Genomic DNA, 17,320 nt, shown 5'->3' with positions numbered 1-17,320 from the left:
AGTAGATAATGTAAAATAATAACAATTGTACAGAACTGTATTCTACTACAAATACTGTCAAATTCTCATGCCTTAACAGGCTACTGACATGCATCAGTAAGTCAGAACTGTCAAGAAAATGGATGACACTGATTTTCTGAAAATTTCACCTCCTTACATTTTTAAAAAACCTGTTAAAACCTCTTCATTTCTCTTCTCTGCTAGCCAATTCACGTCGTTAATTTTCTTCTCATTCTGTACTTCTCTCACTCACTTTATTTTTTTTCCTTCTATTTTCTGAACTGCTATTGTTTTGTTCTTGTTTATTTTTGCAAAGAACGTCACTAAGGCTTTTCCTGTCTGCCCTGTCTTGGTAATTTTCTTTTGTTTTTCTCTTAAGATATTTGTCTGGACTTTTTTGCTTTTCCCTAAAGAAAAAATATACATTATTGTTGAAGACTACACATTATGGTGGATTTTTTTTCTGCCTCATGGTAATGGGCAGTATTGATCAAAGACACAAGAGGAAGAGAAAAGGATCTGCAGAATTTAATACTGCTGTAGTGTGAGCTCATTTTGGTTTTTAACTGTGTAACATCAAGTTTATTATAAGCTACATTTCCATGTTTGACCTACCAATTCTGTAACTTCACAAGGCGTGAAGACAGGAAAAACTGGCAGAAATAGATTTGTAGTATCAGAATAAAGGGCAGCCAAGTAAAACAGTGTCAAGATAGTACTGAAGGAAGATAGGATATGAGCCAGCAGTGTACCCAGGTGGCCAAAAAGGCCAATAAAATCCTGGCTGAGATCAGCAATACTGTGGCCAGGACAGTGATTGTACCCCTGTACTCAGCAGTGGTGAGGCCACACCTTGAATCCCGTGTTCAGTTTTGAGCCCTTCACTACAAGAAGGACATTGAGGTGCTGGAGTTTGTCAAGAGAAGGGCAATCAAGTTGGTGAAGGGTCTGGAGCGCAAGTTCTGTGAGGAGCAGCTGAGGCAGCTGGGGGTGTTTAACCTGGAGAAAAGGAGGCTCCAGAGAGACCTTGTCACTCTACAACTTCCTAAAAGGAGGTTGTAGGAAGGTAGGAGTTTTTCTCCTCTCCCAAGGGAGAAACAACTGGACAAGAGGAAATGGCCTCAAGTTGTGATAAGGGAGGTTTAGGTTGGATATTAGGAAAAAATTTTTCATGGAAAGGTTGTCAACAATTAGAACAAGCTGCCCTAGCAAGTGGGGAGTGGTTGAGTCACCATCCCTGGTGGTATTTAAAGGGCATGTATATGTACTTAGAAGCACTTAGAGACATGGCTTAACTAGTGGTGGACTTATCAATGCTGGGTTAATGGTCGGACTGGATGATCTTAAATGTCTTTTCCAACCTAAATGATTCTGCGATTCTTTGGTCCCAAAAATTTTACTGCAATGTCCATGGTCTCTGCTTTTGAATATTTATTTTCCTCAAGTAAAATTTAACCACTGTAGATGCTAATTGTGAAATGTCTGGTGGATCTGGAAATCACTGTGGATTTTTGATGGAGAGGAGGAGGAAGGTAATAGTGTGGAGCACTTAATAAGCATTAATGATACACCTCTGTTTAAAGGAAGGTTGTGTGGGCTTGTAACTTCTTCACTACTTTTCTTCCAGTGGTAAAATAGCTGTTGTGATAAAAATGTGACTCAAGCCAGGAGTATGCTCTATAGGTAGAAAAAGGTATTTTCTGGCTTGATCTGTGTTGTGTTTCTCCCCCTAGTATTGTTTTTACCAGTTTATGAAGTGAACATGTCCATTCCCTGCTTATTTCTCCATAACCAGAGTGATAAAGAAAATAACGTTAAAACCATGCCCTTATCAGCTCTATTTTTAGCATTTTACTTTGGAACAGGATATGAGTTGTGAAGTTACGAAAAGAGTATTACAAATATAATAACGAATATTGTAAATCTGCTGCCAAGACTAGGCAACAGATATTTCTCTTTGGATATTTATAAGAACCTATTTTTATTTTCGCTTTTTACTGTTGCTGTTTCTTGCAGGAGATCCATATCTGTCAAATTTGCCTACAGATGTTTATATGCAGTAAATGGTCATCCATCTTCCTTTCTCAAAGAAATGTAACATGGCACTGCTACTTTGTTTTGTACAGCAAATGCTAAAAAAACTGATGCTTGTTGAACGTGTCTGAGGATCATTTCAAGACTGCTTTACATATTGATTACTCAAATTACCATTTAATTTGCTGTATAGCAATACAAAGTGCCTTAACTATTTCTCTGGCATTCTTATTAATTGCTGTAATTCTGTCTTTCATTATATGCATATATTGTGTCACCATTAAATATTTATGTGCTCATGAAATGTTAGTATGTCGGGTTAATGTGAGACTCAACAAAGTGCATTTGCCAGAAGTGAGCAGGAATACATCCCGACACTTCTCTCTCCCTCCCCCTCGCTCTTTCAATTTGCCTCTACATTGATTTTATTATCAGTGTTTCTCTTCTGTATTTAAATCTGCGTCAAAGCAACCCCCTGCTCCAGAATGCAGATTTTATGTTTTATTATGTGAGAGATAAAACAGGGATAAAAAGAATGAGAGTGATCTTAGGGAGGTATTAAGATGCACAGCTTTCCATTGTGCTGGCGCTGCCCTATCATTGCTTCTGCTTTTGGATGTAGAACTGTAACATGAGAGAGACTGAAGCAGCATGACTCATCCAGAATATAAAGTCATATTCATATATTTCTTAAACAGCAGCTGTATCAGTGTAAAACAAAAATAGCAGGGGTGTTTCTCTGATTTACTTTTACCCAGAGATTACACAGAGCCATTACATGCCATTTAAACTAAATCTTTTAAAAAGAAAAATCCTCTTGACAAGCTGTGGAACATGATGCTGTACTATTGGAAAATGCCTGTAAAAATTTGTGGTGATAAAGTATGTATCATATGCCTAATGACTTTCTAAGCTTCTGTGGGAAGTGTAAACAATCAAAGGAAACATCAGCAGCGCTGGAAAACCAAACCAAGAGATCACACTTTCTTGTAACACAGAAAGCATCCATCCTTTTACATCCCTGAGTGATGGGTTGGGAATAGCTAGAGGCTGCCCTTTGTACTTTAGGACCAAAATAAATGCTTTTTAAAGAGCTTTTGGCATGCTGTGTGAAGCACATAACTTTCCTACTTGCTTTAGGGATTTCACTTTTTCTGGCTTGTAACTGCTATACTAAACAGTCAAAACCACGATCTGGGGAGTGAGGGAAAGTTTTTAACGGCATCTAGCATTGAACTGCTCCTCCCCTCCACCTTTCCTCCTAGTGTTGGGTGAAATTCCAGTCTTTAAGCCCTTTGCAAAGCTTTCCTTGTTGCAAAACTGGAAAGATTTAAAACAAACAAGTAAAAACCATAAACAAGTCCACAAACAACAAAAAAAGCCAAACAAAACCCAAGATGGAGATGGGAGCTAACAAGACAGAAGCAAAGCAGAGAGCAATGTCTAAACACCTATTAGTTGGAAAAATTTAGAGATCCTCTGGAATTATCTGGTGCTTGGCCAAATCTCTTACCTTTGAAATTAATTTTCTTCTTCTGTCCCTCATCCCTAGGCTATGCAGCAGCTGTTTAGGATGAGGTTTTTCTTTTTGTAAAGTGGCAAAGTTTGTTCTGCGAAGACAATTGTTACTGCAAATTTGACCATTTCATTTTTTTCCAGACCCTATTTTGCTCTTTTTTCAGGCTCATTGCTTCAGTGAAATCTATAGTACTTTTATAACTTTTCATTTATTTAGTTGTAGTGGCAAGGGAAACTTTATCTCAGCTGTATCAGATATTACAGAACTTAATGGGTGTAAAAATGTGGAAGCAGTTATTTTCTCCCATTTATTTTACAGTGTCACTCAATAGAGAATGCAAAGGCTCGCCTTCATTCATATTTGCAGCTTTCATGGGCTTGATACAAGAGTGATGGTTCCCTGAAATGTTTTGCACATAAGCAAAAATTCTTTTTATAACAGGGAGAATGCAGACATTTTCTTCCTCTGTAAGCTGTTTGATTTTATCACTTGAGCCTGCTTTGAAGACTGAATCCAACTATGAAAATTCTGTCCCAATTTGGTTTTAAAATGAAGCAATTTCTTTCTCTTTGGCTTCCACTTTGGTTTCTCCAAGTCAGGGTGGTGCAGAGCAGCAACCTGCTGTTGTAACATTTAATATGTAACACATGTAATATTTGCATTGAAATGTCAAAACTTCCCAGTTAGTCATGGAGCAGCACTGCTTATATGTTGCTGACTGCCTCAGATACAGAATCATAGAATGGTTTGGAAGGGACCTTAGAAATCATGTAGTTCCAGCCTCAGGGCAGGGAAACCTTCCGCTTGACCAGGTTGCACAAAGCCCCATCCAACCTGGCCTTGAACACTTCCAGGGATAGGGCATCCACAACTTTTCTGAGCAACCTGTTCCAATGCCTCACCACCCTCACAGTAAAGAATTTCTTCCTAATATCTCATCTAAACCTACTCTCTTTCAGTTTGAAGTCATGACATAAATGGCATAGGTCATTTAGCTGTGGGGAAGACTAAGGTTTATGAAAACACATTTTCCTAAATTCCCCATGGAGTTTCCTAGACTAAGTCTGGTATGCTTGTAAATGTTGGATGTGGTGAACAGTGTCGTAATTCATGGGTTCTTCAAACTAGTTATTTTCCATTTTGATTCCACCTTCAGATTGTCCTGGAGAACAGCAGTCGAGAAGACAAGCATGAGTGCCCGTTTGGCCGAAGCAGCATTGAGCTGACAAAGATGCTATGTGAAATTCTGAAAGTAGGAGAGCTACGTAAGTTGATCTGTTTGACCTCTAAGAATTGTGGAGCGAGTTCAGTGATACCTGAGTTTTTTCAATGCAAGAATTATCTTCCAATAGGCGTTTCTTGGTATAGTTACACATAGTACACTGACGCTCAGAGTGACTACATCTGTTTTCTCTCTTTCTTACTAGTTTGTAGCATCACAGGGATGAGGGTGGAATAGGGGAAGTGGGCACCTGTTCTTTGACTCTCTTCTGTAAGAAGCAGGGCAGTTGCATAATTTCTAGAGGAGTCAGTTCATTTCCCATTGGCTGATTTGGTGTGGGAGACTTCATGGTTGTTGCATTCCATGACCTTGTCCAAAGGTTGGTTTTTATATAAGTATCATGGTCATTCTTTGTGGGATTTCTCGTCTAAACTGACACATCCCATTTTCTCTTAGATATCTGAACCTCTATCTAAATATCAGATGATAGACATATAATTTACTCTGAAAGTGTGATATGAAATACTTGTATTTTAACACAGAGTAAACAAGCTGTCTTTGGCTTCAGTTATAGCCCCTTGACACATTGTTAGATACTATCAAACAGAAGAGCACGTCTGTATCTTCATTAGTCTAGAGTGTTGGTGTTTATTGATATGAATAAATTTCAGTTACCCATCTATAGTATTTTTGATCCAACTGCAGTCTGTTTTGGCAAACTCTACCAACAAATTTCATTTTCTCCTTGCAGAAGCAGGGCCACAGCTGAGGTGCTTTGCTTCCCTCAGAGACATCTTACTTTTGAATATTTTCCCTAATAAAGATATTTTTCTCTTTACACCCAAGTCCATGAAATGTAATGAGAGAATAGCAATGTAAAAGGCAGCAAGACAGCCCGTAAGTATTGTTCCTACTATCTCTACAGCAGGCATCAAAAGCTATTTTAGAAGTATGATTTGTTGATACACTCCAAACTTTTAAATGTAATGTCTCGAGAGAATTTATTGACCAAAGAAAAAAATCTGTCTCTGTGCAATGGGCCAGGATAAAACCTGTACATTTCTTACAGCTTCCAAATTGATACTTGTTTTTGACAGACCCAGATAAATTAGACAGTATTGGCTTTTGAATACCATCCTGAGTAAACCAGAATTATTAAGGACTGCATTCACTATGCCTGTAAATAAAGAGTTTAGCAACTATTTTAGATGTTTGCCAATGATAGTGTGTTGTATAAGGTTCAGACTGTAGCAGACACGACTCTTTAAAATAACCTTACTGCTACAGTTGAGGTGTCTAATGCCAAATCATGCATGACAAATCAGTCTGAATTTTTCTGCTGGTAAATGTAGGAGGGATATATGATCTCAACAAACTGTAATAAGTGCTTGAAATAAGTGCTAAAGATCAATTTTATTTTTACAAATTCACAGAACAATATCTGAAATCCAAGGAACAGCTTTGTAGTGTTTTAATGCATGTCCCATCACTCCATGGGATTTTCACTGGAATTTGTTGCTAAGAAAGATGATTGATCTTGAGGTTAACCAGTTGTCTTAGATTTCCTCCTTGCAGCATCATAAGTCATCTGACAAATAAACTTCATTTTTTGCCACAGACAGTTTTGTCATCTGTATATGTAGGGGGGCTGTATGTAGATGATTTGCTTTGTATGATACTGTTTGTCCTGATTGCTTTAACTTCTGCAAATAGGTCCTTTCATACTCTTTCATGTTTCAACTTTTTCCTTTATTTTTTTTTAGTGAAGACTATGAATAAAATAAGAGGATTTGGGGTAGGAGATAAGTTACCACATATTGAAAATCCCTTCGTTTTTTTTTAAAAAAAGAATTGTCATATTTTAAGATCTGTTTTTTATTTTGTGGGTTAGTTGTTTGGGTTTGGTTTTTGTTTGGTTGGTTTTTTTTTTGTTTGGGGGGTTGTTTTTTTAAATTTGATTTGTTTTTTATTTTTGTTAGAGTAGATCTGTGGTTTGGAAGTGTGCGGTTAGAAAGGAAAAAGTTCTCTGAGGGTATCTCTGGCTAAGGGATGTTACCTGCTAATGTTCTGAAGCCAGAGGCTGGCATGCTTGGTGTGCTGATGTGCAGCAGGCTCCCATGGTGGTCATTTATAGATGTGGGATGTTATAAATGTTATGATGCTAAAGAGAAGTGTACTGGTGCTTCCATCGAGATGTAGCATGACTGACTTCTGTGAAGTCATGCTGATCTACACTGACAGAACATCTGTCTCTGGATGCAGAAATAGGTCTGTGTTGTGGCCTTATATTCACAGGGGACAGAGCTAAGGCTACTTTTAACTCATCTTGACAATTCACCTGTTTGCCAGTGTGCTTCCTTAATGATTTAGTTTATGTGGAACTCTAATTGACATTTTAAAAGGCTGTAATAAAATACACCTTTAAAATAATGTGCAGAAAATAGATTTCTTGAAAATGGGTGTCACAGATGCACATCTCAAATGACCTGCAATCAGCAGTACATTTTGATAAGAAATGCAAACTAGAACTTACATCTCAGGAGAATGTACATTCAGGTTTATGCTTCTCTTGTGATTAAGTACTCTATTGCTGAATAGGAATGGATGTCTTAAAAATCAGAAGTTATAGTTCAGGCCAAAGATGTCCCCATTTGTTTGTATGTGGTAGGTTTCAAAATATGTATTTAAGTTGCCCTATGTTTCTCCAGAAATCAAAACTCACCATTATTGCATTGCAACCTAGAACATTTTTCTTTACAGTTTCTGAATTGTGTTATTTAAAAGCCACCTAAAGTTACTTTTTGCTTATGAAATATTCAGCAGTAGAAATTTTATTTTAAAGTGCAGAGTAGATAAAAGCTGCTAGATTGTCCATTATTTATGAAGAGCACTTTAACGCTGACTGTATTCCTTTTGCTCCACTGTATTAAATACCTTTGGGCAACAAGAAGACATTTTGCCATTTCTTTTTGGTCCTCTCAAGCACACATTCATCCCAGCAAGGACTCACAAGACAGTGTTAAAGGCATGCCATTCTACTTTTGTATATCTACAAATCCAGGTCCTGGACTTCTTAATTGTTTGACTTTGATTCCAAAATGTCCATGAAAATTCATCTCTTTTTCAGCAAAGCATTTAAGTGTATGTTTAGATCCTGTGTAGATAGAGAAAGCGCAAGTGCAAACTGTGAGTTGAGCATATGGTAACTGCTTTACAGAGGTAGACTCGCAGAGTAGAGGAGGTAAAACTTAAGAGGAAGGTTGGTGTAGTGTTTCAGTAACATGGAAGCTAGAATGCAACATACCCAAAAGCCTCTTCACTAAAACTTCTGATTCAAGAAAGAGTGAGATATTTAGCTATAAATCTTTTAATCTTGTGCTACTGTTGGTGTTCAAAAGGCATTGAACAGAATGTCTTCAATGAGTACTTGCCCAGGCACTCATCCTACCAAACACTGTAGTAATTCTGATTTCTGTAGTGATAGCTTCCTTTGTATATCTTGTTGAATGAGAGGATTTTGGTTTTGTCCTCTGTGTCTTGGAGATGACATCAGACAGGAACATTGTGTCCAGTCAGTCCTAATTGACCAACCAGTGGTCAATCCTCCTCTTCCTGTACGGTTAGGTACTTAGACACTCCTTATTCCTAGAACAGTGACAGGTTTACAAAGAGGGGAAAATATGAGGCCATTCATCCTAAGTAGCTATGAAAGCTGAGGTAACCTCCACTTTTCTTCTTATTCAAGTTTTAGTACATGTGATAAATCTTCAGAGGAGAAGGATTACCCACGAACAGACTGCCAGCTTTGCTGGGAAAGAGTAAATATTAAAAATGAGATCCAGAAAACCTTTAACCTTCCAGAACAGGAGTTAGTAAATTTAATGGGAGATTAGGAGGTCATTAAACCTAGTATTTGTCATGAGTGAGAAGCTCACGGTTTTGCTTAAGTAATCCTAATGCACTCTGCACCTCTTCTCAGCATGTGACATTGTTTCTCAACACCCTCAACATCCCTTAAAACTCATTCATGGTGGGAAATTGTACTGGACCATGTTTCCAGAACTAGTATGACTTCTTGGACTTGTTGCCTTCTTTCCATACAGGTTCAAATTAAATTGTTTAGCATTGAAGCAGGTGAAGAGGCTTGTAGTTAGCAGAGGAATGATAAATTAATGCTGTGTGCTCTGAGGAAAGACAGTGCTACCAACAGAGCAGTAGTTTAAAGATGTTCATAAGCCATTATCTCTGCATTCCTGATGTTCTTTTGTAGTTAAGGCATGTCAGATTTCATGTATTTTTCAGTGTATTTTTCAGGAGGACACAGATGTTCTACTGTTCCTATTTGATTGCTTTGATGGGGGGTGTTTTCTGGGACTTTTGCAAAAATCTGCACTCAGGTTTTAGGACAGACCGCAGGAGTATATGCCATACATCAGATACCTATGTATGGATTGTCCGAAAGCTTCTATCAGATAAATACCTTCACTGGGGCTTTTGGTTTTGGGTTTGATTTTTTTGCTTTCTGGAATTTTGTTAGAGTGAAATTTATAGGATTTTTTTTTCCCTTAAAAGAGAAGATCTAAATGCAATTGTCTTTTCATGCACTTGATGCTGTACATGGTTTTGCCATAGATTTCTTGCTGCAGTTATTTGCCGGGTTGCACAATCAAAATACTCTAGACATTCTTACACTGCTGTCCATTTCTCAGCTACAATGTGCAGGGCATTAGAATGTATACAGTAATATTCATGGTTGTGCCCAATGAGATGAAGGTAATCAAATCTCATGCTTCGAGGAGTAAGCTGATTGCCGCAAGGGTCAGGAAGCACTTTTTCTCTTTGCACAATTTTTCCTCTGCATTGCATAATCCATAGTGTGCAGTGTAGTTTGTTTCTATTGGTGTTTCCCTGGAAGCATATTGCTCACTTCAGGATCAGCATTTCAGATCTCAGGGCTCATGTGGCTTGATTTTCCTTTTGCTATAGCAAATGCAATATTTTTATGACTGAATGTCATATTTGAATTTTTTTCCCCTTGCTTGAAAGCTAACTGCCTTTTTATGCTCTTCTTCCATCTCCTTAAGTTTAAATAGAATAAAGCCCTAGAAATAAGAAATGAAAGAAGAGATTTTCATTTACTGGCATTATTTTGACATTTCTTCTTGTAATTTGATTTTCTGGAGAACGAAGAGTTTTATGAGTCAAGACATGTTTTTTAGGAAGTTGAAAAACTTTTCTGGTCAAAGAGTTATTTAGTGAAAGGTAGCAATCTTATCTTTCATCATGAGTACAATAAAAATAATTAAAAAGATATTCTAACCTCTTTTGTTGTAGCTTTTTGCTGCATTCATTCTTACCTATCCACCTTTTTGTTGTCTTGCCCAAACCATCACCACAACTCCTGTTCACAGCAAAAATTAAATCATGAGTAAAGGCTAGAAGATAAGCAACACTGGAGAACTGTTACATAGTAGGAAAGGGGGTGGGGGGAATATTTCCTTTGGAAACTTTACTTGGAAATTAGCCGTTCCTGACTTTATAGATACTAAATATGCTTGTCCTTCTTGATACAAAATTAATAACTTGGTGAGTAGTCTAAACTGTGCTTTTGTTTTGTATAAAAGCAGAATATTATTTTATTGAACATTCCTCTCTGTTTGCTAGCACAATCCAACAGGACAGACAAAATGAAACTTTATTTTTCTAGGGAGATAATAATAACCTCTTCTTTCTCTATAAAGACTCAATCTCTTCATGGTTATAGCAAAGTGTGAAGTCTCTAGAAATTTTCTACTGTAATCTGTGAGAATATGAGCAACAGAGCTGCAGACACCTTCTAAGTAAGATGTCTTACTTTTACCTCAGAGTGACAGTGACAGATTTAGGAATGTTACTTTCTACACATGGTACTTACGGCTTCAAAGCTAGTACTGTGTTGGCTACTGGGTCAGTTAGTTGGAAATCCTGACCTACCCACAATCCTCTAATATTTTTACCTACTGTCTGCCCTATGTCTGCTCTTTGATCTCTTTGGAGCAGGGATCATAACTTGTTTTGTAGGTGTGAAGTGCTTAATCGTATTGAGGTTCTGGTGCATGATTCTTTAGCTTCTTTAAAATTGAATTTACTCAGCTTTCAATATTATTATTGATAGTAAAGAGCATGGTGCAGGGAGAGCAACTCAAAAAACACTTAGGGGCAAGAAAGAGATGTGGGTGGGAGGATTTCTTTTTTTAGAAAGTGATTAATGTACCCAAAAGACAACAAAAGTAGTTTGATTAAGACTGAAGGACTCTTTTGTCTGGTGTTGAAATCTGTAGCAGGAATCAAGACCTGAGGGTGAAAAACTAATACATTCAAACTGGGAGTAAAATGTAGGCATTAGCTATAAGGGTGCTGAACTAGGGAACTAGTGGAACAGAAAACTGAAGAATGATGAGAGGAGAAAAAAGAAGTCATGATGTTGATTTCTTGCAGTTACTGGAAGTTGTAGCTTTGGCAAATTTGATAGCATGATAGAATAAGAGCTGTAAATGCTTTCAATGTGATTATTGCAACCCAATTCTAAGATTTTTGAATTTTTTAGAATAGGCTATAGAGCATAATGTAGCAACTTAGAAGTCTGGGCAGATGTCATAATAAACAAGAAATGTTAAAGTAATTTGGGTTATTGCGATAGGAATAAGTTTCCATAGATTAAAATATTTTATTATTTATTTCCATAGGGGAAAAAAACCCCTCCAAAATATCTCCCATTTCAAAAGCTCTGCATCTCTTCTGGGCTTGTAGAACTTTGTTAGCTGTTCTTCTGGTGTGTTCCACAGCACTTCTTGGTTTCCCTAGAACTTCTTTCTTGCAATGCCAAACCTTGGAACAGATTGCCCAAGGAAGTGGTTGAGTCACTATTTCTGGAGGTATTTAAAAGATGGATAGGACTTTGGGACATGGTTTGGTCATGGTTTAGCAGTGGACAACTGTACTTCATTATCTTAGAGGTGTTTCTGGCCTAAATGATTTTATTATTCTAATCATGCCTTGAAGAAGGAAGCAGTAGACAAAATCTTGTCATAAAATTAAGGGGTTTAAAGTTCATTTGGAACTTGTATTTTGTAATAAAATTCACTTGGTTTAACGTTCACAGAGGAAAGGAGCTTCAGGGAGCTGAGATGTTTGCTGCTTTTCTGGGGCAATTTCTGTACATTTTAAGGGCTAGTCATTGTTCACAGACATTTTAATTCTGAACAAGTTGAAGTTAAGAGAAAAATAATATTTGAATCCATTTTTTACCTCCTCATTTCATTTTAGTAATATTTTGTAAATATATATTTACTAAAAACAGACATAATCTCTTTTATTTTGTAATCTCTTTTATTTTGTAGCAAGCTATGCTTCAAATCTGAAGTTAGCTCTTACAGTTTCACAGCACTGCTGTACATCAGACTAGAAATTTTGCAACTGCTCCTTTTTGAAGAGAAAGCTGCTTAATGAATTGTACACAGAACTGAACAATATATAAAAGGTCATTTTTTTTTTTTTAATGGCAAATTTTAATTTACAGTAATTTCACGACTATAAGGCGCAACGGATTATAAGGCGCACTTTGTTTTGGCAGCGAAAATCCGTGCCGTGCACAACAAAGTAACAAATGAGTAACAGAATCCCGCGATCGTGGAGTTTACTGGCAGGTGCTCAATTTGCAAACATTTTTCACAGATTGGTGTAACCTTTAAACGCAACCCCAAGTGCCCTCCCCGTGCACGGGCCCCAGCACTCCCACCCGCCCCCGGCTGGCAAGGTGGGGCTCAGGGCGGCCTTGGCTCAGGGCGACCTTGGCTCAGGGCTGCCGCGGCTCGGGGTGGCCACAACTCACACCTTGGGGTTGCTGCGGTTCAGGGTGGCTTGGGGCCACCCTCGGCTCGGGTTGGCGCGGGGCTGCCCACAGCTCGGGGCAGTTCGGGGCGGCGCGGGGCCGCTTGGGGCCGCCCTCGGCTCAGGACGGCACAGGGCCACCTGCTCCCTCCCTCCTCGTGTGGCTCATGCTGTTCGGGGGCTGCCTAGTCCCGCCCACTCCACGTAGCTCCTGCTGGCGGGGGGCTGCCCGGTACCCCCCACCCTATGTGGCTCCTGCTGATTGGGGGCCGCCCGCTCCCGCCCCCCCTCGCGGTTCGGCTCACAGCTCGCACTTCCGGGTTGGCAAATTTCGCAACTTTGTACATTATATAAGGTGCACCGGACTATAAGGCACACTTCCAGGTTCGGACCAAAATTTTAGTCAAAAGGGTACGCCTTATAGTCGTGAAATTACTGTATATTCATGTTGTTTTATGTATTCCAGAAACATTTGTGTTGACAAAGGTAAAGAGTTCTCAGGATTAAAGATAAGATGTGCTGCAGGTAAAGAGGTGCACCTCTTCCAAAAAAAGGCAGAATGATTTTGCGGATTGAGGACAATTGCATTAGTAGGATCTCTGATGAAATGAGCATTAACTACTGATTCTTTTAGTTCCCAAGACAAGGCTGGACTTGCAAAGTCCTGTAATATGTAGTATTCTGGGAAATGCACAAGGCCTTGCAAAAAATTCTCCCTTCACTGAGCACCTGAATATCCTTTAACAATCTCTTACTGTACTGACTTTGAGGTAGTCAATATACCATTAATTGTCTCTGGTTATCCCTGCAAATGAAGCTTCATGGATGCTTGCAAGGCACTGGAGGCACTTCTGGGTTGCTGCTGACTATATAGTCAGATCCTCTGACAGAAAGCTTTCCTTTCTTAGACTTTTAAACTTCGTTTATTCTAAGAAAAATAGATACCTTTTTTAACTTTCAATCTGTAAGGAGACCTTCTGAGCTCTGCAAATGTTTAAAATTCAAATTGCCAGGCATCTGAGAGAGATAACTGAACAGAATGCCCTGGTGCAGTACTCACCAGGGATAAGGTAGGCACTGAGTACAGCTTAGACACATTTGTCTGAAGCTTTTCTGTGGTTAACACATGTTGCTTCCTTAATTTACTTTGTATGTGGCACAGATTGCTGAGACACTCTTCTGGATCTTTCCAAGTATTTTGTGAAGGAAAAAATGGTGGCTCCAGTTAGATATATCCTATTTTTTCGATTATGCTTTATTTGTTACTGAAGTTTGTACACATAGTTTATTCTTTCTCTTGCAGTTTCAAGTGCTGTGCATTAGCAGAACTAAGGCCTCCAGCACTTCTGGGTTCTCACTCTTCAGGACTATGTACTCGGCTTATTTTTCCTGAGCCTTTGTGTTTTATATGTGCACAGCTTTCTAAATTAATTGCTAATAATTCCCCAAACTGGCTGGTGGCTGTATTTTCTCCCCTAATTACCACTACAGAGCATCAGTTTAATTGCTCTATCAAGCCTGTAAGAAAGGATTTAAAATGTATTGCAGCTCTATCCAGATTTATCTCTTCACATCAAAGACCCACTTGCTGACAGACACTTTAAAAACCACAGCATAATGATGTTAGCTACAGGCATGCATGAAGTGACTGATAGGAGTTAAAGAAAAGTGTTGGACTCTTTGTTCGCCTGAAGTAGGTTGTTGTGACACAGAAAATCATTGCTAGGAAGAGGAAATTTGCTTATAGCTAACTTTTCTCTTTTGCGTACAGGAATTTCAGAAATGCCACAAAAATGGTGGAGAGGAGGCATATCTACTTGGGCTTTTGGAGGAATTGCTTTGGTTTGGTTGTTTTGTTTGATGGTTTGTTTGTTTGCTTTTCTTGTTTTGGTGGTGGGATTTCTTTGTTTGGTGTTATTATTGGGTTTTGGTGGGAGAGGTTTTTGTTGGTCTGCTAGATTAGCTCTCTGGTTTGGAATTGTGGGATTAGAAATAAGACTAAAAAATTCCCTGAGGATAGTTCTGGCTAAAGAATATTACCTGTTGATGTTCTGAAGCCACTTCCTGTTAGTGAAGCTGCAAGTCACTGGTATGCTAGGTGTGCTGGTTTGCAGCAGGCTCCTGTGGTAGTCATTCATATATGGGCATGTGGATTAGCATAGAGAATTACTGACACCTTAAAGATGTGTTTTGTTTGCTCAAGTGAGGACACAAAGCTGTTGCTATCTCTGCATCCACAAAAAATTTGTGTATGTAAAAAACGTTCTCTTTACCTGGCAGCTGAGAGCAAGGAGAAGAGTCTTTCCATTTTTAAATTAGGAATGGACATTCCAAGATGGATTTAAAATTTTCCAGATCTCTCTTATATGACCTTGTTTGTCATCTGAGGTTGTCTTCTCTGCATTTATCAAAGTGAGCTGAGGAAAAAAACCTATAAAAGTGCAATTCTTTTGATCTCATGAGCTGGAGTTTCAAGATGACACTGAATGTGGTTCAACATTAGAAAAACTCCATTGTTGGAACTTCTGCATTAGGTAGGTGGAGCCTTAGGTAATTACAGATGTGTTAGGCTGGAATTTTCAGGCATCTTCATGAGAGTTAGAATTTAAAATCCCCTGAGTTTTATATCCTTCAAACTTTCCAGTTAGTTGTGGTAGCAGCAGCATCTTGCACTACTTAGTTTTGAAAAAGGTGAGTTGACCCTCAGATAGAAAAATTTGCAGTGGAAGAGCTATTTTTGTCCCTGCTCACTGACAAGGAACAAGTAACAGAGCATTTCCATCATAAACAGTTCCTTTCCTTCTCTTTTCCACCCTCAGATTCCAGGAGTGGGTGGTGACAGCTTGAAGTGATTAGATATATTTTCAGATACCTATTCATTTTGAATTACAAAAAAAAAAGTGTTTTCCATGCCACTACTAAATTATGAATTTCTAAGTGTTTCTATAGATGCCGCAGTTATTTACTTCTATTATTCACTCCAGTTTAAAACTTCTTCTGCACTGTGTGTGTTCCTTTTGTTTTCTCATTAAATTAACTTCTGCAAAGTCAAGATTACTGTACAAGTAATAATGAAAAACAAAATTTCACATGCATGGACAGTCATTCCACAAGTGGTGGGTTTTATTGGAGATTGGATTTCACTTAGTACAGCAGGGGACAATATTCACGAAGGGCCTTGCCAGAGCATTGCCAGGGAGTCAGTTGTAAAGGCTGGAGAAAGAATCAGATGTCACCCCACCCTTCATAGCACACATGCATACGCATAACAACCAGTTTACTGGGATACTAATTATCACTTCCCTATATAATTCAAAGTTGCAGTAAACTTCCCCAGGATTTTTTCGCCATCTATTATGCTCATGAATTACCCATTCACAAAGGAGATTCAGTGCTGTATGAGTTACATAAGGAATTGAATTGCAGTGTACATTTCTTGAAGAATTTCTGATCCCAAAATGGTTAAGCAAAACTTACATATTATTTTTTAAGAATAAGCAAAAATAAAGGGCATCTTGTCCCCATGAGAAGGCAGGGGGAAAAATATTACTATCTCAGCTCATTTTCATTAGGCTAAGCTACCCCAGCGGAGAAGACATTTACATTTCATATGATGAATTAATATACCATTATTGTGCTGGGGTACAAGAGAATGTGGGTTAGAGTCTGTTTCTACACCCTTTGTGTCCAAATTTGGTTGACCTCGCACAGGCCCAGCTACCGCGCTGGGAAGGAGGGGAGCGGCGGCCCCTGCTACCCTGGCAGGAGCGAGGGGAACGGTGGCCCCTGCCACCGCGCCGGGAGCGAGAGGAGCGACGTCCCCAGCTGCTGCGCCGGGAAGGAGGGGAGCAGCAGACTCCACCACCGTGCCACTGTGTCAGGAGCGAGGGGAGCCCCAGCTGCCGAGCCAGGAAGGAGGGGAGTGGCAGACCCTGCTGCTGTGCCGCTGCGCTGGGAGCGAGGGGAGCAGTGGACCCTGGAAGCCCCTGCTACCGCACCAGGAGTGAGGGGAGCAGCGAACCCCCGCGGCCCCTGCCGCCGCATCGGGAACGAGGGGAACAGTGGACCCCACCACTGTGCCGCTGCTCCGGGAGGGAGGGAGCCGGTGGCCAGCCTGAGCCAACCTGGAAGTGTGAGCCGCAGCCGTGCCATGGCAGTCCTGATCCACCCGCACCACGGGCAGCCCCGAGCCATCCTGGACCACGGGCAACCCAGAGCTGTGCCTTGCCAGCTGGTGCCGGGGGCAGGTGGGAGTGCCGAGGCCTGTGGCACGGGGAGGGCGCTTGGGGCTGCGTTTAAAGGCTACGCCAATCTGTGAAAAATGTTTGCAAATTGAGCACCTGCCAGTAAAACCCCCGATCACGTGGTTCTGTTGCTAATTTGTTACATTGTTGCACACAGCGGGGATCTTCGCTGCAAAAAAAAAGTGCGCCTTATAGTCCGATGCGCCTTATATAATGTACAAAGTTGCGAAATTTGCCGACTCCCAGAGGCGCACCTTATATTGCGGTGCACCTCATGGTCATGAAATTATTGTATATACCTTTCAAAAGCCCCAAAATGCCTCAGAAGGCAGACAAAGAGGCCGAAACTGCATTCCCTGACAGTTTCAGGGAACCGTATGATTAATCGTGTCTAAGACAGCTAATATTTAAAAAACAAAAATTAGAAATTCT

General features: G+C 39.7%; 1 protein-coding gene across 8 annotated transcripts in view; it reads left to right on the top strand.

Moving 5' to 3' along the window:
- The window catches only part of LOC117006373 (engulfment and cell motility protein 1), a 255,865-nt gene that overhangs the window by 194,067 nt on the left and 44,478 nt on the right, over positions 1–17,320 (top strand). For all 8 annotated transcript variants that reach the window (XM_033078822.2, XM_033078804.2, XM_033078787.2 and 5 more), the window contains one exon: positions 4,710–4,818. In XM_033078822.2, the coding sequence (XP_032934713.1) occupies positions 4,710–4,818 (109 nt within the window). The remainder of the gene's footprint in view (positions 1–4,709; positions 4,819–17,320) is intronic.

This window comes from Catharus ustulatus, chromosome 1 (assembly GCF_009819885.2).
Source record: "Catharus ustulatus isolate bCatUst1 chromosome 1, bCatUst1.pri.v2, whole genome shotgun sequence".
In the NCBI taxonomy this organism is placed as follows: Eukaryota; Metazoa; Chordata; class Aves; order Passeriformes; family Turdidae; genus Catharus; species Catharus ustulatus.
This window is presented reverse-complemented; position numbering and strand designations above follow the sequence as displayed.